This window comes from Salvia splendens, chromosome 9 (assembly GCF_004379255.2).
Source record: "Salvia splendens isolate huo1 chromosome 9, SspV2, whole genome shotgun sequence".
NCBI lineage: Eukaryota > Viridiplantae > Streptophyta > Magnoliopsida > Lamiales > Lamiaceae > Salvia > Salvia splendens.
Genome location: NC_056040.1, coordinates 14,960,869 through 14,986,356, shown reverse-complemented (window position 1 = coordinate 14,986,356; position 25,488 = coordinate 14,960,869). Strand labels below are relative to the sequence as shown.

The 25,488-nt window shown below is 32.6% G+C and overlaps 1 protein-coding gene across 1 annotated transcript; it reads left to right on the top strand.

The window, feature by feature from the left end:
• Positions 1–13,197: 13,197 nt before the first annotated feature.
• Positions 13,198–14,967, top strand: LOC121749201 (protein FAR1-RELATED SEQUENCE 5-like). Its single transcript, XM_042143789.1, has 3 exons — positions 13,198–13,405; positions 13,974–14,674; positions 14,860–14,967. The coding sequence occupies exons 1-3, from the start codon at positions 13,198–13,200 to the stop codon at positions 14,965–14,967; spliced, it is 1,017 nt and encodes a 338-aa protein (XP_041999723.1).
• Positions 14,968–25,488: the final 10,521 nt, after the last annotated feature.

The following is a 25,488-nucleotide window of genomic DNA, read 5'->3' as shown; positions in this document are numbered from 1 at the left end:
CGGCCAAAGCCCTTTCGAAGGCCTTGTTTTCTGGGGCAGACCATTTGCTGCTGCTGCCCGAGTGAGAGATCGAGGTCGATGCCATTTTGTTTATGAATGGAAAAGTGATGAATTCAAAAACAATGGTAATAGGAAGAAACAAGAAAACAAGAGGCTAATAAAGAGGTCAAGTGTAGTACTAGTATTGTTTTTGCTGAGGAAGTGGGAAATGGTATGGTGCTTATTTATAAGCTTCATATGGTTAAGGGGTGTAGTGGGGTGGGGTGTTGATACAGCTGTCCTATAAACTTGGACAATCTTGAAGAATTTAAGTGATTTGTCTGGTTAAGAACCACAATTGAAGCAAGACACAAGACCATTACAACCTCTAAGCATCTGCATATATTGTAAGAGAATATATAATGTCATCCCTCCTCTTAGTTTCTACTCCCTCCGTCCCTCCTGAAAGTTTGTCACACTTTTTTCTACACTAATTTTGTAAAAATAATAATAAATAGTTAAAGTGGAGGGAGGGTAAAGTAAGAGAGAAAATAATTTAGAAAAAAGTCTAAACTAAATTATTATCTCTCTTACTTTACACTCTCTCCACTCTAACTATTTATTACTATTATTTTTACAAAACGAGTACAGAAAAGAAGTGTGACAAACTTTCAGGGACGGAGGGAGTAATTAATTACCCCTTTTTTTGTACCTAGCTTTGATCACAAATTATGGATAGCATCTTTTTACATCAAGTGTAAGAATGTGACTTCAAAGTACTTAATACCTCAAGAAAAATGTTATACAAAGTGTGAAATCAATACATGCGAAATTGCTAATACAGCCTAATTGGTTTCTTTAGGCCTTCCACAATGGCGCCTAGCGCACCGCCTAGCCGAGCCCCGGTGCTAGGCGGTCCGCTAGGCGAACCATTGTAACCTCCGAGCCGGTTTCCGGAAAAAAAATCGCCTAGCGCTAGGCGATGTGTGGGCGCTGGGCGATCCGCTCGGCGCCATTGCAGGCTCCGGATCGCCGAGCGCATCGCCAAGCGGATTTTTTAATTTTTTTTATTTAACATTTTTTTTATGAAACTCATTCTTGGTTGTTTCTATTTTATAGAGACATCCGTGAATGTTTTATGTTCCACTTTCGATGTGGGACAAATTCATTCTTGGTTGTTTCTCTTTTATAGAGACATCCTTGAATGTTTTATGTTCCACTTTCGATGTGGGACAAACTCATTCTTGTTTGTTTCTCTTTTATAGAGACATCCTTGAATGTTTTATGTTCCACTTTCGATGTGGAATAAACTCATTCTTGGTTGTTTCTATTTTATAGAGACATCTGTGAATGTTTATGTTCCACTTTCGATGTGGGACAAACTCATTCTTGGTTGTTTCTCTTTTATAGAGACATCCTTGAATGTTTTATGTTCTACTTTCGATGTGGGACAAACTCATTCTTGGTTGTTTCTCTTTTATAGAGACATCCTTGAATGTTTTATGTTCCACTTTCGATGTGGGACAAACTCATTAATGAGGATGTTGTAATGTTATTTTAATCTTAATGAAGTGTGTTTTTTTAATTAATGTACTTTTTAAAATTTTAATATTATTATTGAATTTTCTCGTATCTGTGTCGTAAATTTAATTCCGTATTTTGTGTGATTGTTAATTATTTGTTTTATATAATTTTGAGTGACGTGGCTAGGCTATGGCTGGGCTATTTGCTTGTTTTGATGATGTGACATGAGGATTTTTAGTGTTGATGATGTGTTAGGAGGAGTTTGTGGTTAGGCTATTGCTGAGCTATTCCTATTGTGGATGGCCTTACTTGCATTTTGCTTACTTCCCACTAGGATAAAAATATCTACACCCAAAAAATAAAAACAAGAAAAATACAAGATCAAATTATATGGTACATAGACAGCAAACTTCGTCAAGACAACCATCACAAGATTTAAAAGAGTGAAAGAAGAGTGGCCTTATCTAAAACATTGTGAGGGTCTAAAACCATACCAACTAGTACAAGAGTTTCCTCAAAATGGAATGTTCTTGCATGCAATTTGTTTCTCAAAAACTATTGCAGAAATTAATCATATGATGCATTCATTTCACTTTTTTCTTGAATTTTTCTTTGCTTTCTCCGTCGTCTAACAAAGCCCCAAGAAATCCGTAGCTGTATTAGCCAAGTTCAATACAAGGATTGTGTTAGTTTTGTAGGGTGAACAACGCATGTCGAAAAATTCCATATTTTTTCGACATAATAAAATTATTAATCTTATCACCATTTTATTAATGCTGAAAATTTCTCTTGTTTATGAGCGTTGTACATACTTGCTCGCCATTTTTGGCTTGAGCCTTTGATATATAAAAAAAAGCTGAAAAGGATCTGTGATGTTTGGACTGCCGTGCATTTTGTTTGATTTAATTTGACCTTGCAGGGGACTCAATTTCTTCCCAAAATCGTCCAAAACATTGATATACTTATGTTAAATATATTCTACAACCTCATAGAGCCATAGAGATTTAAAAAAATTTAAATTTTGTTGTGTTGAATATATTCTACCACCTTATAGCGCCATAGAGATGGTATAAATCAGGATTTGGAAGTCAAAGCACAAATCTGCAATCTCTGAAATTGGTGACTTTTTAACAGAGATAAACAAGAATAGAAAAGAGTATAAACATGATTTGTTTTATTTTTTCAATTAGGTGTTATTAGGAACATTGTGTTTGAGTGATTTGTTTGTTTATAGCTTAATATTGAGGTACGGAATGGCTTGGAAGTTATAGTAATTGATAATTTTTAAGTGAGAACACAATAAATTTCATTTTGCTTTTATTTATATCTCCATCATAATATGTACTAGAATATGATCAGGGACGGATCTAGCTTATTGCTAGATGGGGCAAATGCCCCTACTTATTAATCTTCCATTAATTTATCCTTCTTAAATATTTAAATTATCTTCATGTAAATTTTTGCCCATGTTACTAAAAATTTCTCGCTCCGTCCCTGTATATGATATTCTTGACGTGCAACTGAATCAACTGTATTCATATACATAAGAATGGAATATTGTAAAAGGCAAAAGGTGCGCTGAAGATAAGGTTTTTTTTCGGTCTCTATGGACCAAGTTGGGTTTTGTTTTCTTTCTCTGGTTGTAATAATTAACATATCCCAAAATCTTGATAATGGATTATTACAAATAATTTGGAGGTACCAAGCAATTAAATCTTGATTTATTTTATCCACGTTTAAAATGTGCTCACAGGAAACTTCAATAAATCTAATGAATACGCTTTACACCCACTAATCCTAAAATTTAATCCAACAATTTCATGATATTTTCCGCCACACAAAGTGCAGGTTGAAAATAAAGACAATTCAACAAAGTGCAATCCTGTTTCAGTCATTAAATCCTCTCTCTACCATTAATCTCCTAACAAGAAACTTCTGCTAAGATTTAACTAATGTGGTTGCCTTTTTATTACATCATGATCAAAAACAATCTACTATCTTATAGTATATACATGATGTCGTAAAAAATTACATATTTGGAAAACTTTGACAGCAAACACCAATTGTTTAATTCTTGCTAATTTATGTTGTTGAGAGGGAATATTACAAGTTGCAACTATGCGATGGGAATTTTGGGCTATCACCAATGATTATGTGAAAGTTACAGGAAAAGGAATCTTGAAAAAAAGATGAACTTTCACAAGAATTAGTAGATACAATTTTAACTACGTCTCAAAAATTCTTTTTTTTAAAAAAAAGTTAGTTACAACATGTGTGCATCGCCAATATGAATCTGGCTGTCACGCTCGAGAATTTCGTAGGATGGTCCATATTCTTTCAACTTGTAATTAGAATCTCATTAGAGGTCTTATTTCAATTTTTTTGGGAAACTATAGTAGATTATTCAGATCAGAGTTCTTAATTGAATCAAGCTGTTTTATGGATGCGTAATTAAACATTGTTGAATTTTAGAAGGTAAAAAAGTCTAGTGAGTAGAGGTGCCACGGTTCCGGAACTTACGGTTCGGGTTTTGGAAATTGCCAAACCGGAACCGGAACCGAACCGCGAGGGTATTTCGCGGTTACGGTTCCGGTTCCAAAACCGCCGGTTTCGGTTTCGGTTCCGGTTCCGAACCGGCAGTTTTTCGGCGGTTTTTTACGTTTCCGGTGGTTTTCTGCAGTTCCGGTTTGGAACCGGCGGTTCCGGCACGGTTTCGGTTCGAAAATATTTGAACCTGAACCGAACCACGGTTTAAAAATCGACGGTTTCTGTTCGAATACATTCTCACGATTTCGGTTCGGAACCGTAATCGGCGGTTACAGTTTCGGTTTTAACCGCCAGTTCGGTAAACCTTGGGCAGGTCTACTCGTGAGTTTGTGAAATTAAAGCTAGTCTTAATTTGTATAAATATGATGATTGGAATTATATTGGAGCCTCTATGCAGTCAATTTAATTGCAAAATTTAGCTATAAAATTAGTCTCCGATAATGTCACCAAAAACTTGATGACTAGAAAAGGATTTGTAACTGGTTTACAATTTAGAACTTTCCTAAATTGAGAAAAATCCATTAATTAAACCTAAAATAGTTTGATGCAACCAGATGTTTATCAGGAGACCGGAAGGATTTTGATCTATGCAAAACTGGATCTTAATTTTAAAAAATGCAGAACAAAATCATACGAATGACATTTTTAGGTCATTGTTTAGTTTATTTTTAGGCCATTTTAATAAAGGATTATCTAAAATGATCTAAAAATGACATCAAACTCAGATTTTATAAAATGACTTAAAACTTATTAATAACGACCTTTTGTATTTTTAGTTAATTATTGATCATTAGATCACCTAATCCTAAAGTCGAGATTTGGGCTACATTTCTAAATTTAGATGCATTCTTATTTGTATCATATCCCCTATTATATATCCATTAGAATTTGAATTAACTTTAAAATTATTATCTACGGGTTAACCTTCTTCGTTTGAGTTATAAGACGTGATTAACAAATAAATTCAGTCAATTCAAATATTTAGTTTACATAATTTAATCCATTTAAATATTTGGTGTATATTGGATGACTATTTATCATCCCACAATTTGATTGATTATTTAATTTTTCTTCAACCGCATTAATCATAGTAACATTTGTTTAAGTTCGATTAAATTAATGGAGCACAACCTCAAAACTAGTTGCCATTTCATAGAAACTACACATTTGATCTAATTTTTAATTTTCAAGCCCACACACATCCATCCCCATGTTGGCCCAACACCCCTAACCAATTATACCTACTATTACAAATGTCAAATGGAGTGGAATACATCATTCATTTTTATTTTTATTTTACATTACGTCAAATTGTCTAAATCACGAAGTTAAATTCTAGTCGAATTCATACTTTTCAAAAATGAAACAATAAATCATTAAGTTTAAACTTTTAATGACATGATATACACGCGTGCTTATTTAAATGATGTGGATTGTGGCACATATGTGTACTAACAAGCAGTCATTTAAATTACGAAGTATATAGTATACAAATTTTGGTTTGTCCAGTGAGATTTTGTAAACAAAAATATTAAATTAAAGTTTGAAATGTGCATGGTGCTTGCGAGCATAAAATTACACATGCATGAATATGATAAAATATGCATCATGAATACATATATACTACTACCTCCGTCCCTATTAAGTGTCACATTTTGTCATTTCGATCAGTCACATTTTGTATTTAATCAACATCATGAATACGTATCTAGTTAGTTATTGTTTTGTAAGATGTATTTACAAACCAATCTGCAATTCCATTCAATTGTCGTGCTGATTTCTATTTTTTGAAGGAGAAATGTCATTTAAAATTGTGATTGCGTGTACTTATCATTTGAATTAATGAATTAAATATTATGGATAGGAAAAACTTGACATGTTGGGATACTTATTTAGAAATGAGTGTTGCATGTGATAATGATTCACTAGATTGTATCTAAACTTTCACTTTGTAAATTTTGCTTGTGTTTAATACGTTTGAAAAGGTTGATTCGAGTAAAACAAATTGAACACACATAAATTTTAGTCTTAAGCAAATATGAGTAGTCAAGCTTAGCTCATATTCAATTACATGTAATTTATTTTTTATTTTCTTGTGTTTTACAATGTTGGTATATTAATTAGCTCATGAATTGACTGGTTTAATTATTCTTTATTCCTCAGATTGTCTTACACGAACTTATAGTATTTTTTAAAATAAAATGGTTTATATACAACTCAAAATAAATACTTGTAAATTCAAAGTTTGAGCTAAAAACTAAATAAACCAGTATTCGCATTTAAAAATTATATTTTAAATAGTAATATGACTTTGACTTTGACTTTGACCAGTTCAAGAATTAAAAAAATGAGAAATAAAAAAAGTACTAGTATGTGCCCATTATAGTTTTCAGTTCCTACTAAAGGTTTATGAATACTGCTAAAAAATCCTTGAATAATATAGAGCTCCATGGGCTGTGATTGTGAATGTGCTGCAATGTACAAAAAAAAAGTATGCATCAATATATAGGACGAGGTTATTTCCATCAAATTTTACTTTTTGTCAAATAAAATATTTTTGTTTTTCTAGTACTAAATAGTACTTCATTTGTCTTTCTTTTTGAATTGTCCAAAGTTAGTTAGTCATTTTCTTTTTAGCAAAAAACTTTATCCTCTTTCATATTTTACTCTCTTAATTTCTCTTACTTTATTCCTCTTTTATTTTATTCTCTACACTTTAACTTTGAAAAAATCAATTTTTTTTAAATTCTACAACTAAAAGAAATGCTTCAACTACTTTGGAACGGAGAGAATAGTAATTATTAGAAGACATATATTGTGATGAGGTAGAAGAGAAATGGAGAGAATCGAAAGAGAAAAACTGACGCAAAAAGAATAAAAATTAGAAGACATACATTGATCCTGGCTCCTATTCGGCACATAAAATAAAGTACTCTTTTTATCTCCTTATCCTCGAAAGGTATCATACACAAGATAGATTCTAGGCCCATTTTTGTAACTTAATAAATTTCAAATTTCATCAAAGTTCATTATTAAAATACTATATATATATATATGACTTTAAACTCTAAAGGGTGTGTTTGTAAATGAGTGACGGTAGATATATTCTGTTGCAGTAGAGGGAATTTATTCTGGAATTGGGCCCAAAAATGGGTTGGACCAATTTGGAGCTGATTAGGGGCAGGGATCCTAAAAAGTGACAAAATCTAGGAATATTTGTATGATGAATGAGTGAAGGGCTTTCCTCCAAATCGAATCATGTCATCAAAAATCAACATCCAAAACCAACTTTATTTTATGAATTTTTCGTCATCTCGAATTTCTTTTTTTTTTTTTTGAGATATTTACCATTTTCCCAGTTGTAAGGAGGACCACTGCATCTCTTCGTTAGTAACTGTAAACTTTTTAACTTAATGTAGAGTGAGAATTCAAGAAATATAAGTATTATTAAAGTACTTTCATATCTTTGTGGATACTGATTGCTGACTAATGTTTTTGAAACAGTATTTCTTAACATGTACTCCAATTAATCGAATACCCAATGAATTTTGTATCACTATTTAATTAGTTATGGTCTGGATTATGGAATATAATTGTATCTCTATTTTGGGATGTCTCATTCTAAATGACGCATTTCTGAATATAAAAACATCACTCTTTTTACTTTTTTCTTCTCTTACTTTATTCTCTCCACTTTACTACAATAACATTATACTATAAAATTTGATACTGAATTAGAAATGTTCCACTCAGAATATGAGAAAGGGCGTATTAAGTTAGGACCACCAATTAATCGAAAACCCAAAGAATTTGGGCTGCAACATTTGGAATTTCTGCCGTCTACGTACAACTACTAGAGTCAACTTCGCACAAAAAATAATACTCCTAATAAAGGTAATTTTATTCTGTGACCCAATTTTGTTCTTTTATAGTCCTATCGAAAAAACACTCAATACTTTTTCTTTTACTTGTATACTATTATTTTGTGAAAGTCCACACACGATATCAGAATTCCAAATAATCAAATTTTAAATAAATATTATGAATTGCAGTTTTATAGAAAAATTATATATATGCAGTCCAACAAAAGAAACCTATGTTAAAAATAATATAGTTGGATGTACAAGATCGGACCCAAAATATAATTTTTAAACGAAAAATCTGGTGGGTTAGAAAGGTTTCCATATTGAGTGGAATATGATTGATAGTAAATGCCGTGCTGTTATAAAGCGAGTGTTTTCTTTTTTTCTATTTTCTTCTGAATACTTTCTTGTCAAATTAATTTTGTTTGCCTTTTAATGACTCAAACAATTAGATGTGAATTATTCATAAAAAACGAGGGCATCTGAAAGATTTCATTAGAGAAAAATGTATGCATCATTTGTCTTTATTCGTGCTATTAATCTCGGTAAAAATTAAAATCCAAAAAAACCATTACGATTTATTACTTACTACTCAGTCAAAATATGATAAATTTCAACTTATCTAATGTAAGAGACCCATTTAAAAAAACTCTATGCTTTATTCAGAAGATACGTATCCAACCATAGTAGTATATATTTTTGAAACAAAACACACTCAACTTTAAAAATTACGGATACGAGATTGTGTTATTTTTTTTGTTAAAAAAGAAAATGATTCAACTTAATAGAGAATGAGAGAATCACTTAATATTCTTCTTATCTTAATAGACGTAATATAGTACTCTCTCTGTCTCACAAAAGATATCACATTTTTTCTTTTAGTTTGTGTCATAAAAGATGTCATATTTTTTTAAGAAAAAGTTCTCTCTCAAATAAATATATAAAAATATATTTTCTCTCACCACTTAACACACAAAACAACATCTTCTAAAATCGTTTGTCATCACCCAAATGTGATAGTATCTATTATGCAACGGAGGGCGTATTAAGCTAAAATGGCCGGTCTGAACCACTTATCAAGTCTAGTACGAGGACTCTTTGCAGTTGGCATGTACATAAACACCAAATTGCAATAGGCAAATAAAAACGAAAAAGAATCTAACAAAAATAAGTAAATGCATGTATATATGTATGTCGCAAGTATTACTACACGTACACTCACACCCCCACCGTGTGGCTATTGTTCAAACGAGTCATTTAATTTCAACTTTGTGCAATTGCATATTCCCCAACTTGGCCACCCCCTAAACCTCTCTATATAAGAAGCTGGTTGCATGCAAGCAAAATACCACCATCCCACATTTCACTTCCTCTTCTTTTTTAATTTGAGGCCAAACATTACACTTTTTTTAGTGTTTTTTTGGTGCTCAAATTAATTAATTAAATAATTTAATGGCGTCGAGTTCACTAAGCTCACACCGGTCCGGTACATGGACCAAACAAGAGAACAAGTTATTTGAGAAGGCATTGGCCCGGTTCGACACCGAAACTCCCGACCGGTGGCAAAATGTAGCCCGGGCAGTCGGAGGCGGGAAATCGGCGGAGGAGGTGAAGCGCCACTATGAGATTCTCATAGAGGATCTCTGCCGCATCGAATCCGGCTATGTTCCCATTCCTAAGTATAAGAAATCCTCCAATTGAACAAGAGAAAAGGTATTATTTACTATATGTGAATCTTAAATGTGATCAATTTTAATATACATGTTTTGTTTGGATGCATGTATCCTAATCATACATTACATTAGACCTTTGGAAGATTACGTGACTAATACAAATATTTTGAAAAAAAAAACAAGCCAAAATATTTGAAATGTATCAGAATGAAAAACATGTCATTTTTAATGGGACGTATATTTTTGTATATTAACATAAGTACTACATTTTAAGTTGCCATTCATATTGCCTTAACTGCATTTTTATACCGTTACATGTTAACATGAGATGTGCATTTACGCATGATTTAATTGTAATAACTAATTTAATTTATTTATTTTTGTTGTATTTTGGCAGGCTTCTAAAGATGTGAAGGGGCAACGTGAGTTATCTTTTCCGGTAAAATAAGAAATAATGTACGATGATTATTAACGCAAAAATCGCGTTTTGTTTTGTTTAGTAATGGAGTATGAATTCGCAGCAAGCGTGATAATTCTAATTGTAATATTCACGCTTCTCAAATAATATAGTAATACTACTACTTCTTTACTTTTATGGTGGATTTGATCGTTTTACTTTTTGATACAAACTTGTACGAATATTCGACATATAACTTACTCTATATTGTTACTACAAAAATATAAATAAATGGTAACATTACGTAGGTGTCAAAAAAATAATTTTATTACTCCACGATAAAAGGTGGAGTATATACATAAACAAAAATCAAATTCAATAACAAAATTTCCTAACGAAAGGGTTAATTTTAAGACGACGAATAGAGAATATTTATATAGAGTAGTAATCTAGGGCAAGTGACCATTAACTACATAAATGGAGAATAAATCATAGCCACAAGATCAAAAAAATCAAGGGCTAGTATTAATTTTTTAATTTAAGGAGAAATTAATTCCCTCAATTACAAATTTACTCCATAATAACAAGGCAGTGGCATTATGGTCATTGCATAGCCAATTGAATTTACTCCAACATCATATTAGGTTGGCCAATTGAATTCATTTGAAAAGGAACCTGCGATTCTTCTTCCCTCTTCTCCTCTTCTCTGTTCTGGAAATTAAACCGACAAATGGAGTTGAGCTCGGAAGTTTCAGTTAATGCACAAGGAATAAACAATGACGCAGAGAAACACCGATGGATTCACGAGTCTCTCACCGAAAGAGAAGCCGCAGGAATTGTGCTCTCCGTCGGCAGTGCCCGGAGGAAGTGCCTGCGGGGAATTACAAAGAAAAGCAGGTAGCAGATGGTTGATTTGGCAGGGCGGTGGCGGAGATTGTCACCGGGAAGGAGTGAGAAATAAATTAATTAGTGGATTTTGTTTTGGGGAAATGGTGACGATGACGATCGATAGTGCTAAATAAAATCCAACCGTGCATGTTTTTTGGGTCAGTTGCTGTCTCTTGGATACGAGTATACATCTGCTTAGAATTGAGGAAGAGCTAGGTGACGAAGCAATATATGGAGGTCTCTGAGTGATGTGTTTTGTAAACAACAGTGAAGTAAGATCATGCTAAGAGTGATGTGTTTTGTAAACAACAGTGAAGTAAGATCATGAGATCATGCTAAGAGTGATGTGTTTTGTAAACAATAGTGAAGTAAGATCATGCTAAGAGTGATGTGTTTTGTAAACAACAGTGAAGTAATATCATGCTAATAGTGATGTGTTTCGTAAACAACAGTGAAGTAAGATCATGCTAAGAGTGATGTGTTTTGTAAACAGCAGTAAAGTAATATAAAGCTAAGAGTGACGTGTTTTGTAAACAATAGTGAAGTAAGATCATGCTAAGAGTGATGTGTTTTGTAAACAACAGTTAAGTAATATAAAGCTAAGAGTGATGTGTTTTGTAAACAACAGTGAAGTAAAATCATGCTAAGAGTGATGTGTTTTGTTAACAACAGTGAAGTAAAATCATTCTAATAGTGATGTATTTTGTTAACAACAGTGAAGTAAAATCGTTCTAATAGTGATGTATTTTATTAACAACAGTGAAGTAAAATCGTTCTAATAGTGATGTGTTTTGTTAACAACAGTGAAGTAAAATCATGCTAATAGTGATGTGTTTATTAACAACAGTGAAGTAAAATCATTCTAATAGTGATATATTTTATTAACAACAGTGAAAACTACAATAATATTATCACAATGAATAGACTCTACACATTATTTGTTTTCCTTACATATATCAACTTTCAACATCCAAAATACAATAAGATTTCCCCACAAATTAAACTATGTTGTAAAATGAAGAATATCGTTTCACAAGTCACGACGTGTAACAACAGTAGGCAGCAGATCTCAAGGCTTCGATCGGCTTCTATGACGGCATTGCCGTTGAGAAGCTGCAACACATCCTCTCCGCCGCATCTCATGCATTTCGCCACATCCTCCCCGCCGCCGCCGCTGCCGCAGTCGGCCCATCTACACGTTTTATATTGGAAAGGCGCAGTTCGAGATCGAGAAGACCGCGGCGGGGGGGGGGGGGGCTGAGGGTGAAGATGACGGAGGAGATGATCGCACGGCGGCACAAGGAGATGGAGGCGGAGACGGTCCGGCGGATCGCGAGGGTGTGTACGACGCCGCAGCTGAAGAAGGAGAATGAGACGCTGGTGGGGCGGCAGAGGCAGTGGAAGCCGAAGCTGGATACGGTATATGAGAAGAAGGGGCTGCGGCCGAGGAAGGCGAAATCAAATGTTGTGTGAATTGAATTTGAGTACACGGATTGTATTCATTTTGTGATACACGGATTGTATCATTAATATGGAACAATGTATTTCCCAAAATACCCCCGTGCAATTTTTATTAATAGAAAATGAATACTTAATTTAGTCATTAGATTAAGATAATGAGTGGCTGAGATTTGTTCTCTGGTTATACACTTAAAATTAATTATATCTTGATCACTAACATATATATATATATATATATATATATATATATATAGGGATGTGATCAATGTCGAACCATTCTTAAGGGCCGAACTAGAGACCAAATTAGGGCCCTCCATTTTTTAATCTTGTGGTTATGATTAATTTACAATTAATTTAATTATTTATTCAATTAAAACATACTGAGGGGTATTTTTGGAAATTAGTTTATTAATCTTCATAAAAAACGTGAATCTCTTACCTTCTCTCAATTCATACAATCTTCACGCAATCTTCTCGCAATCTTCATCAATTTTTACGCAATCTTCATCAATTTTCTTGCAATTTACGTTAGATGTATATTCTTCTTCAATCTGCATCGATCTCCACGATCTACCTCAACCGCGACCTGTCATAATCCGTAATTCACGATCGTTTTGCAATTGCTGCAATTGTTGTCAATCGCGATCTGTCTCAATCCTTCAATTCACGATCGTTTGCTGATTCACTACCTTGCTGATCGATGCAGCATACGAATGCTTCAACTCCATCGGGTTTTGCTTCCTCAATTCACGATCATTTTGCAATTGCAGCATCGTCGATCAATCGCGATCTGCATCAAATTCCCGATTGATCTGCCTCAGTTTTCGCAATTTCTTCAATTCACAATCTGCCTCAATTGTCATCCATGGAGAATTCCACACGTGAAATTCACCAGCATCTCGATGGAGTAGGGAAAACACCGACAAATTCTGCGGTTGAAGATGGATCTTCATCGACCAATAATGAAGAAGCTAGTATTGGATCAATTCTGGATGATCTACAATATCAAGGAGGCACTCTATTCGATACAGATTCAGATTTAGAGTTAGAAGAAGAAAGTAACTCAGTTGAAGGTTTGTAATTTTTAATTTTTTCATTCTATAGTGTAAACAGATTCATAATGAAGTAAAAAGGTCGAATTAATGCGGTAAAAAAATACACTAATGAAGTATTTTTATCGTAATATGATATGATGACATGCTTTATATTGTATGCGATAAATACGACTCATAATGAACTAATATTTAAATATAATGAAGTAGTAATACAGATGAATGAACTTATATTCTTATTGAATGAATATATTTTGTTTTGTTTTTATTTTCCACTAACAGTAGGTTGTATGCGACATTAGTTTTGTATGCTATCAATATGAACCATAATGAACTAATATGGGATTTTAATGAAGTAGTAATACATCTGAATGAAGTTATATGCTTGTTGAATGAATATGTTTTGTTCAGTTTTCATTTTCCACTAGCAGTAGTTTATATGCGATCAATACGACACATAAGGAACTAATTTCAGGTTATAATGAAGTTGTAATACAACCGAATGAACTTATATGCTTGTTGAATGAATATGTTTTGTTTTGTTTTGTTTAAATTTTCCACTAACAGAAGTTTGAATGTTTTATAATAGTGTCATACTTACCTGATTGTCCATCCGAGCTGAAGCCTTACATTGGACAGATTTTTCTTAGACTTGATGATGCTATTGAGTTCTATAATAAGTGTGCACGATATGTTGGGTTTGTCACTCGTAAACATGGATCAAAAAAGAAGGGGGATCATGTCACATGGTTGTATGTTGTGTGCAGTAGAGAAGGTCAGAGGAAAATGAAAATGCAAGGGCATGAGTCAAAGCGTAGACGTTCTTCTAGGAAGTATTTTTGCAAGGCTAAAATTGCTTTTAAGTTTTGTAAAGGAATTGGTTATGTTGTCAATCAATTTGATGAAATACATAATCATGATATGGTGGAGTTACGCCATAAGCGATTCATTAGGCTGAATCGCAACATTGACCTATTGCATCAGAAATTTATACTAGATTGTGCAAGTGCAAACATAGGCCCTACATTGACTTTTAAGTTGCTGAATGAAGTTCTTGCTGGGCTGGATTATGTTGGTTGCACAGTTGTAGAAGTTAGAAACTATAGGCGCAACTTGAGAGCATATACTAGTGGGGCAGATGCACAAATGGTACTTAATGGGATGAGCCGAAAGAACAAGAATTGTCCAGCATTCACCTATGATTTTGAGGTGAACTCTAGGGATAGGCTCACTCATCTTTTCTGGTGTGATCCCATTGCTAAGAAGAATTTCCATCTCTACGGTGATATAGTATCGTTGGCACAACATATTCAACTAATAGGTACGAACAGTATGTTGTTTATAATGAAATGATTATTGATGTGATCAACTTGCATATGCATGAAACATTTACTGAATTAATGCAATAACTCAACAGAATGTACTAGTAATAGTCAATAATGAATTAATAGTTCATTTGGATGATGTGAGTGCAGAAGTATTCAAAATTCTTATTGGGATTTGAGGATTTGACTGATTCTCAGGGTCATCGCGGCGGGTGGTCAATGGACAAATACCGGCGGCGAATGCTGCAGTTCCGGTAGTGGCCATGGATTTTCTATTTTCAGAAATTAGCGAAAGTGACAATCATTTTATTTGTTGACTTAGAATATTTGAGCGACTGCTTGAAAGTAAGTGAAAAGTGATGATATTGATTTATTTCATTCAACAACTATGCCAATTCATCCCAATAGGATTTTACTTCATTGAACTTCAATTGAGTTATTACTTTAGTCCATTAACCTTATTAAATGAGGTTATAACTTCATCAACATTGACATACATCATAATAAAGAATAAATACTTCATTTTGAAAACACTTCACACAGTCTATTCGCTTTAAATTTTGTAAAAAGGTTAAACAAATTCAAATTCAAAGTGGAATGAAGTAATAATCTATTGAATGAAGTAATTAACTATTGGAATGAAGTAATTAATCTACTGAATGAAGTAATAAACTGAAAACATTTCACACAGTCTATTCGCTTTAAATTTTTTAAAAAGGTTAAACAAATTCAAATTCAAAGTGGAATGAAGTAATAATCTATAGGAATGAAGTAATTAATCTACTGGATGAAGTAATAAACTGAAACACTTCACACAGTCTATTCGCTTTAAATTTTGTAAAAGGTTAAACAAATTCAAATTCAAAGTGGAATGAAGTAATAATCTATTGGAATGAAGTAATTAACTATAGGAATGAAGTAATTAATCTACTGGATGAAATAATAAACTGAAAACACTTCACACAGTCTATTCGCTTTAAATTTTGAAAAAGGTTAAACAAATTCAAATTCAAAGTGGAATGAAGTAATAATCTATTGAAATGAAGTAATTAACTATAGTAATTAACTATTGGAATGAAGTAATTAACTATTAAATTGAAGTAATTAACTATTAGAATGAAGTAATTAATCTACTGGATGAAGTAATAAACTGAAAACACTTCACACAGTCTATTCGCTTTAAATTTTGTAAAAAAGTTAAACAAATTCAAATTCAAAGTGGAATGAAGTAATAATCTATTGAAATGAAGTAATTAATCTACTAGATGAAGTAATAAACTGAAAACACTTCAAACAGTCTATTCGCTTTAAATTTTGTAAAAAGGTTAAACAAATTCAAATTCAAAATGGAATGAAGTAATAATCTATTGGAATGAAGTAATTAACTATTGAAATGAAGTAATTCAAATTTTGTAAAAAGGTTTCGTACTTCATTGTTGTATTTATTTACTTCATTCCATGTGTTTTATTACTTCATCACACTCTGAATTTGAATTTGTTTAAATTTTTGGCAAACTTTAAATTGAATAGATTGTGTAAAGTGTTTTAGTAATCAAATATTTATTAGTATTTATTGTTCATCCCAGGAGGTTCATTACATCATTGTAGTAGTTTATTATTCATTAAACTACTATGGTGAATAAAATCGTTTGAATTTTCTCCAAAATAGACAACTATTTCCACTGTAGGAGAAAGTTGGTAAACCACACCATCCTCACTGTATAAACCCCATAACCAAATACAAACTCTCCATTTGAAAAAAAAAATACAAACTTGTCCAATACAAGAAATCATCCAAATTTGACACACCAACTCATCTCAATGGGCTGAGTCGTGATTCTGGGCACCGCCCATTTGTTAGGGCGTGGGGACGACCCATCCAGTGATTGCACAAATGTCCTTATCACCATGTCACCATGCCTCAACTACATCTTCCGAAACTCTTCATCCCTTTCCTCCGATTTGATTTTTCACCCCGTTGTGAGTTAGAGGATTTTCCCCTGTGTTATCTTCACCTATATATAAGAAACACATAACAACAATTCAACATTCGAAACATAGTTTATATCATCATTAAAATAGTTTGTAACATTATCATTAGGTTCTTTAGTTCATTACAAGTATACTTCCCAGCTAAATATACATACAAAACATGTCAGTTTATATTACTTCATTTCATGTGGTTATTACTTCATCAAATAAGTTATTTAGTTCATTCAATGTAATTATAAAGCAAAATATGCATACAAAACAAGTCAGATTATATTACTTCATTTCATTAGGTTATTACTTCATCAAATTAGTTAGTTAGTTCATTCAATCTTATTTCCTAGCAAAATATGCATACAAAACACGTTAGTTTATATAACTTCATTTCATGAGGTTATTACTTCATCAAATAGGTTAGTTAGTTCATTCAACTGTTATTTCTTCACAAAATATGCATATAACACAGTTAATAAAATTCATACAACACAATTAACTTCATCTCATGAATTAGGACTAGGTCATAAATTTATTTTTACCTTCTGGCATATGGATTTATTTGGCTTGCAATACTGAACACCAAACGAACTTTTCTTGTGTTTTGATTTATCCACCGGTTGTGATTTAGCTACTGACCTACGAGTATATTTGACGCCTACGTTGACCTTCCTCCGCTCTGCTTCATGAAATAATTGGACGAAAATCAGAAACCAAATTACAAACAGATGAAGTAAATTAGAATTTCAAAAACTATAAAGCTTCAAAAGAGTGTATTATTTGAGGTAGACGTTCTTCCAGAATGCAATCACCGTCGTTCACCTTCCATCGACGATTTTCTTGTGTCAACCATTAAAATCAGCGGCTAAAGTATTGTGCTTTGAAATCTGAATTATGAAGCAATGTTTCCAAATTATAAAGTAATAAATCACATTTAGAAGATGCGTATCATTTTATGCCACATAATTCAAATGAGTCCAGAAATGAGCTAGAAGCACACATTAACCACATAAATTCGAAAAAAATGAAAAATCAAATACTAAATTAATAGCCTCATGAAATGATGTAATAACCTCATGAAATGAAGTAATATCCTCATGAAATGAACTAAATCGATGATTTCTGTAGCCACACTTTTTGATATATTTCTCTTAATTATCAGAGAAGTAATGTGAAGTAATCTATCCTAAAGTAATCGATTTATGCAACAATCAAATGTTGAAGTAATCTCTCCTAAAGAAAAATCAAAGCCAAAAATCAAATGTGTATTACCTGAACCAGACGTACGACTAAAATGTAATAGGCGTCCTTCACCTTCGATCGACGATTTGCGTGTGTCAACCATTTCGAATTGACGCCGATTTCAGGTTAGGCTGAAGAGATGTCGATCTCGGGCGGATGGAGATTTCTGAATCGGCTGATGGAGATGTTGAATCGGGGATGATTGTTGTCGATTTCAGTTGAAATCGGCCGGAGATGATCGATGGATATGCTGAATCGACCGATGGAGATGCTGAATCGGGGATGGTTGTCACCGATTTCAGTTGAATCGGTTAGAGATGATCGATGAAGATGAAGAATTCTTGATTTTTCAGAGAGGTTTTCAGAGAGGTTTTGAGAGAAGAATAGGCGGGGTATGAAATGAGTGAATTTTTTGTGATCTACGAATTCTAAATTTTACCCTAATTATAAAATGACTTAAATACCCTCGTGTTGAAGTAATTTGTGTATGTAATGAACTACGGAAATTTTCACTACATCATCTCATCTCATCCACTAAAAACTAGATCTAAGGGCCCTAATTTGGTCTCTAGTTCGGTCTTTAAGACTAGATTTGTGAATAATGAGACTCTATATATATATATATATATATATATTAATATTATTTCAAAAGTTGGGACGATCGAATCTTGAAGTTTTCGATCAACAAATTTTTGGTCGATTAGACGAGCCTACAAGGTTTCATGCAATGTTTTAAAAATCGGACCGGACCGGCCGGTTCGATCGGTCGGACCGTGAACCGGTAGGTAGTCTGGTCCGGTTCACCCCTTTAAACCACCACTGCATTGAACCGCCGTGAACCGGTGGAACCGGCCGATCGGACCGGTCGGACCAAGAACCGGAAACCGGTTTTCTATTTTTTTTCAAAATTTTTTAAAATTTGTTGTTGGTAGAGGTTGAACTCATGACCTCTCTTCTAGTTAAGAAGACCTCTACCACTCCACCACATGAGCTCATTGAACAATTTGAACATTAAATATTTTTATACATTAACCATTAATTTTATCTAAAAAACTAATAATTCATTTTAATTTTATTATTCTTTAATATAATTGTTAATTATAATATATATAATTATCATCCTTTTTATTTTAATGATGCTCTACTTACCACCTATATTATTATTAGTACCATATAAGATTCATTAATTACTATAAATAAATTTTTTATATTACATACTAATTTATATACCCTAGCTATTGACATTAATGAATAATCTTATCTAAACTAATTAATAAGTACTTAATTCATATTTAATTATATATTATTTTACAAAATAAAATTTCTTAAATTAATATAAACATTATCTATTTTAATACGAGAAATATTAAATTTTTTATCTAGACTAACTAATATTAAATATATATATCTGAATATATTTACTAAATTTTAATATTATTTATATTTATACATCACTAATTATCTATAAGGTTTAATGTTTTGTGATATATTATTAATTGTAAATCATTTATTAAATTTAATATATTTTTATATATATTTGCAACAGTAAAACGGTTAGACCGGTGGTTCGACCGGTTGGACTGGTTGAACTGTGAACCAGTAACGTCGTCGGCTCGCTTGCCGGTCCGATTTTTAAAACATTGGTTTCATGTCTTAATTCCTAAATTAACACTAAACCAATGTCTTTGATGCTTAACCAGTTTATTATTGGACCCAAAAACGGGTAGGACCAATTTGGCATTAATGCAGGGATCCTAAAAAGTGAAATAAATTTATGAATATTTCTATTATGGGCCAATAATGAGTGAAGAGCTTTTGTCCAAAGCGAATCATTCATCAAAAATCTACTCTTTCGACTTCCCAAACCGACTTTATTTTATGATTTTTTTTGTCATCTCGAATTTTATTTGAGTATTAACCCTTTATATAATTTATTAGATGAAAATACTATGAAAGATCGAGATTGAAGAAAATTGTTTTTTTTAAATTTTATCGAAACATTATATGATTAAAATTGTTTAAATTATATTATACTCTATTATATTAACCCAATAGTTAAAGGTTGTTGATCGGATGACTGTTATTTCACTATTACTAATTAGAAAATCCATTTTATCATAGCATATATCATCTTAATATTGAATAAATCTCATCAAATGCAAGTATTACAACTTCATATCTCTATATTCCTACAAGATAGAGGATGCTCTTTGCATGTACATGAACACCAAATTGCAAAAGGGAATCAAAATTAATAAAAAAGAATATATCAAAAAAGGAGTATATATGTTGAAAATATTGGTACACGTACATACACCCTCACCGTGTGGTTCAACTTCAAACGACTCATTCATTTTCAACTTTTTCCCAATTGCATATTCCCCAACTTGGCCACAACACCCCACCCCCCTTATACCCTTTGTAGTACTACTATATAAGAAGCTTGCTTGCTTGCATGCAATCAAATTACCACCATCCCACAATTCTAATCCCCATCTATTTTCTTTCTAGATTTTAATTTGAGTGTTTTTTTTGGTGATCAATGGCATCCGGCTCACTAAGCGCACACCGTTCCAGTTCATGGACGCATCAAGAGAACAAGCTTTTCGAGAAGGCGTTGGCCCGGTTTGACACTGAAACTCCTGACCGATGGCAGAACGTGGCCCGGGCCGTGGGCGGTGGGAAATCGGCAGAGGAGGTGAAGCGCCACTACGAGATTCTCATAGAGGATCTTTGCCGCATCGATTCCGGCTACGTTCCCATTCCCAAGTATAAGAAAACCTCCATTTGAACAACATCAAAGAAAAGGTAATTATACTATTATTTTCAGTCAAATAAAATTAGGATTGCTATTTATACCTACTATGTTTTTTTTCAATTTTTATGGAAAAGGAATTTACTATACATGTTTCGTCGTTGTGTCATAAATCATAATTTTACATTACACTAATTTCCATTATTCATTACTAATATTATTTTCTTTTTATACAGAAGAGTAGAAATATATATTGTGTGAGGCCATGAGGGTATGTGAGTAATAAATATGTTTCTATAAAAAACAAACCAAAATATTCGGAATCTACCGGAATGAAAGCATGTCTTTTTCGTTACATATAACATAAGATGTATATTTGCGTATGATTTAATTATAATAATAGTAACTAATAAACTATTTTTGTTGTATTTTAGCAGGCTACTCAACCTTCTAAAGATGTGACGGGGAACCTGAGTTATTATAGAGCATTTGCAGTGAATTAAGAAAGAATGTATTTTAGTAGGATGATTATCATAGATCTCGTTTTGTTTTGTTCATGTAATATAAATTGGCAGCAAGCATGCTAATTTTTAATTGTAATTTTCACGCATTTCAAATAATATAGTACGGCTCTACTTATATGATGGATTTGATCTTCTTCTACATTATTCATTCTTTTACTTAATTGTCTCTCCATTTTAATTATTTATAATCATTTTCTCAAAATAAGTGCGAAAATAAAATGTCTCGCTTAGGATGAGACGGAAAAAAGTACTACAAAAATATATAGTATTAATGGTAACATGATTATATTACTCCAAAATAAAGGTATATACAGAAACAAAAATCAAATTCAATAACAAAATTTCAAACGAAAGGGTTAATTTTAAGAGCGAATAGTGGATATATATTTCTAAAGTTGGGACGATCGAATCTTGAATTTTCCGATCAACAAATTTTTGGTCAATTAGACCACCCTACAAGGTTTCAGGTCTTCCTAAATTAACACTAAACCCTTTGATGCTTAGTTGCTTAGCCAATTTATTACAACTACCACCTATTTTGTTTAAGTTTCATATCTAATTAGACATTTACGAAGCATTTCAAATTTAATTTAATTTAATTTAATTCAGTAGGATGGCTAAAAATTCATTCAATTTTTTTCATCTTAAAAGTTAAAACTGTACAATCTCTTCAGATTGGATTTGATATTGGGCTACTTATCAAGTTACATAAAAATGGCCGCTCCAGAAAAAAAAAGTTTCAAATCTAGACCTTTTCTCAAAACATCTTTTTCCCACTTCTTAATTTGATTTTTTTTTTTTGGCAGAAATGATTAATTTGATTGGAAAACAATTTAGAAAACTTAAATAGAGAATGAAGAAATGGATGGATTTGTCCCACTTCTTAGTTATATCTTATTGGCTGTCAATTTTATTAAATATTTGACAAACTATGCTCTAACGATGTTTATTATTATTATTATTATTATTATTATTATTATTATTATTATTATTATTATTATTATTATTATTATTATTATCCCATGTAATTTTTTGCTCATGGCTTTTTTGTTTGAAGAGATAATAGCAGGCCTATTTATTATGAAACAAATAAATCAAATGAAACTGAATATCTTTTTTGAAATATGCCTCTTTCCTGAACTAGAAAATATTTGACTATTTATGGAGTATCATTTTTATAAAACGAGTGCAGAAAATTGACTGAGCCTCCTAAAATGGGACAAGGGGAGTAGAAATCTACATAGAATGGTTAACGCATAAGGCAAAAAGTCTCGGATTCGAACCAACCATGGTACATATTTATATATACTATATGTTTCAATATTATAAATATAAAATTATTTTTTATATTTAGTCTTTAATAAGTAGTAGTAGTTTGCTTTAGCTAGGTTAGCCCGAAACATGAATATTTAGATTTTAGAGTTATAATTATAAAATTCTAATCCCATAAAATTTCACTCACATTAATCCGCACCTAATTGATCTTAAAAAACTTTAATTACGGATTATCCAAAAGTCGATGGTGTGGGTCGATTGAAATCTTTAATTATATAGAATCACTTTAAAAAAGACTGTAATAAGTTTTTAAATATATTCCATTGCACTATTGAGAATTTATTCTTGAATTGGGCCTAAAATCGGGCTGGACCAATTTGGAGAGGGAATGGACCTGATTTTAGCAGGGATCCAAAAGATGACAAAATCTAGGAATATTTATATGTTGGCCCAATAATGTGTGAAGAGCTTTTCTCCAAATCGAATCATGCATAAATATCAACACTTTCGACGTCCAAAAAGCGACTTTAATTTGTGAATTTTTCGTCATATAGAATTTTGTTTGAGATTTAACCCTTTAATGCAAGAAAATGCGTCATTATAAATTTATCAGAATATCATTACATGAATACATTTTATCAACACGTGATATTTAAGGGTGGTTGACTGCTGCTATTTTTCAGTATTACAACTTCAAAAATGCACTTTATCATAATAGTATTAGATTTATATTATCAATTTATCATAATGGAGTATTGAATATATTTCAATAACTTCACATCTCTATATTCCTACAAGATTGGAGGATTCTCTTTGCATGTACATGAGCAGCAAATTAAATTGTAAAAGGGAATCAAAATTAAAAATAAAAAAGTACTAGTATCTAACAAAAAAACTATATATGTTGAAAATATTGGTACACGTACATACATACATACATACCCTACCGTGTGGCTCTACTTCAAACTACTCATTCATTTACCAATTGCATATTCCCCAAGTTGGCCACCCCTCACCCCACCTCACCCACCCCCTAAACCTCTCTATATAAGAAGCTGGTTGCATGCAAGCAAAATACCACCATCCCACATTTCACTCCCTCTTCTATTTTAATTTGAGGCCAAACATTTCACTTTTTTAGTGTTTTTTTTGGTGCTCAAATTAATTTAATGGCATCCGGCTCACTAAGCGCACACCGGTCCGGTTCATGGACGCAACAAGAGAACAAGCTCTTTGAGAAGGCATTGACCAGGTTCGACACTGAAACTCCCGACCGGTGGCAAAACGTGGCCCGGGCCGTCGGAGGCGGGAAATCAGCAGAGGAGGTGAAGCGCCACTATGAGATTCTCATAGAAGATCTCTGCCGCATTGATTCCGGCTATGTTCCCATTCCCAAGTATAAGAAAACCTCCAATTAAAGAAGATAAAAGGTAGTACTATTATATATCTATATATATAGTTTTATTATTTGTATTTTTGTACTATTATATATCTATATATATAGTTTTATTATTTGTATTTTTGTACTATTATATATCTATATATATAGTTTTATTTTTGTTGTATTTTGGCAGGCTTCTAAAGATGAGAATGGGCACGTGAGTTATTATATATATTTGCGGTGAATTGGGAAAGAATGTTGGATCATTATTAACGCAGAAATCGCGTTTTTTTTCTTTAGTAATATAAATTGGCAGCAAGCTTGCTTATTTTTAATTGTAATTTTCACGCATCTCAAATAATATAATACGTCTCTACTTTACTTATATGGTGGATTTTGTCGTGTTTCTTTTTGTACAAAGCTTATGAGAATATTCGATATATCAATTACTTTAAATCTGTATGTAAATAAATGGTACTAGCATTACTTGTAAAAAATTTATAAATAACTGGTAATATTACGTGTCAAAAATTTTATAAAAAATTACTAAATTCAGTTATCTTGACTATTTTAATAAGATACTACTATTTTATAACTCTCCTCTAAATAAATACGGTATATAATTTTAAATTATCGAAATCAGTGTTATGCTTGCATTGCATTAAAATATATATTTTATTACAGTAAAAGATATGTATAGAAAAAATCAAATTCAATAAAAAAAAAATCCAAAGGGCTAATTATAAGACGACGAATGGTGGATGTATATTTCTAAAGTTGGAATGATCAAATATTGAACTTCTCGATAGACAAATTATTGGTCGATCAGACCACCGTACTAGTTCTCTTGATTTCCTAAATTAACACAAAATCAATATCTTTGATACTTAACAAATTTAATTAGTCCTCCCTTCCTCTCTAAAATTTGTCACATATTTCCATTACGCCAGTCTCACAAGTCACAAAGTTTCTCACATTTTACTTTTACTTCCTATAACTTTTTATAGTGGACCGCACATTCCAATAATTCACTTCCATTCACATTTTATTAGTATAAAACTAGTTAAAATGGAGTTTATAAGAGTGTCCACAGTGGGGGAGCCGCGGCCCGTGGCTCGGGTGCGCGGCCCCCACTGCAGAGAGCCGAGAATGATGGCTAAGGGCTGAGAGCCACGAGGGAGCCGCTCGCGGCCTTCACGCGGCTGAGCCGTGTGAGCCGCGGGCCATGTTTCGCGGCTGGGCAGCGATTTTTAATTTTTTTTTTTGTTCCTTTTTTTTTATTAGATACACCCCATTTTTCCTCCATCTTCTACCCCAATTCAAACACCACTCTCTCCAATCTTTCCAATCTATTTTACTTCAACTTCTGAAATATGAACTCCGACGATGAACGGTTCCAAGAAGCGGTAGATCTGGAGTTCCAAAACCTGGTTGCAGCGGTGCAACAGGAAGCTAACGTTTCGAGCTCAGGTATTGCCATGGAGCCCCTACAGATGGTGCACCACGTACTAATGAATACTTGATCCAGCGGTACACGGATATGCGGAGCCAAATATCGCATACATCACTGCAGGCTGTTATGGTTGAAAATGTCTGGAACCATAGAAGGAGCGCTGCAT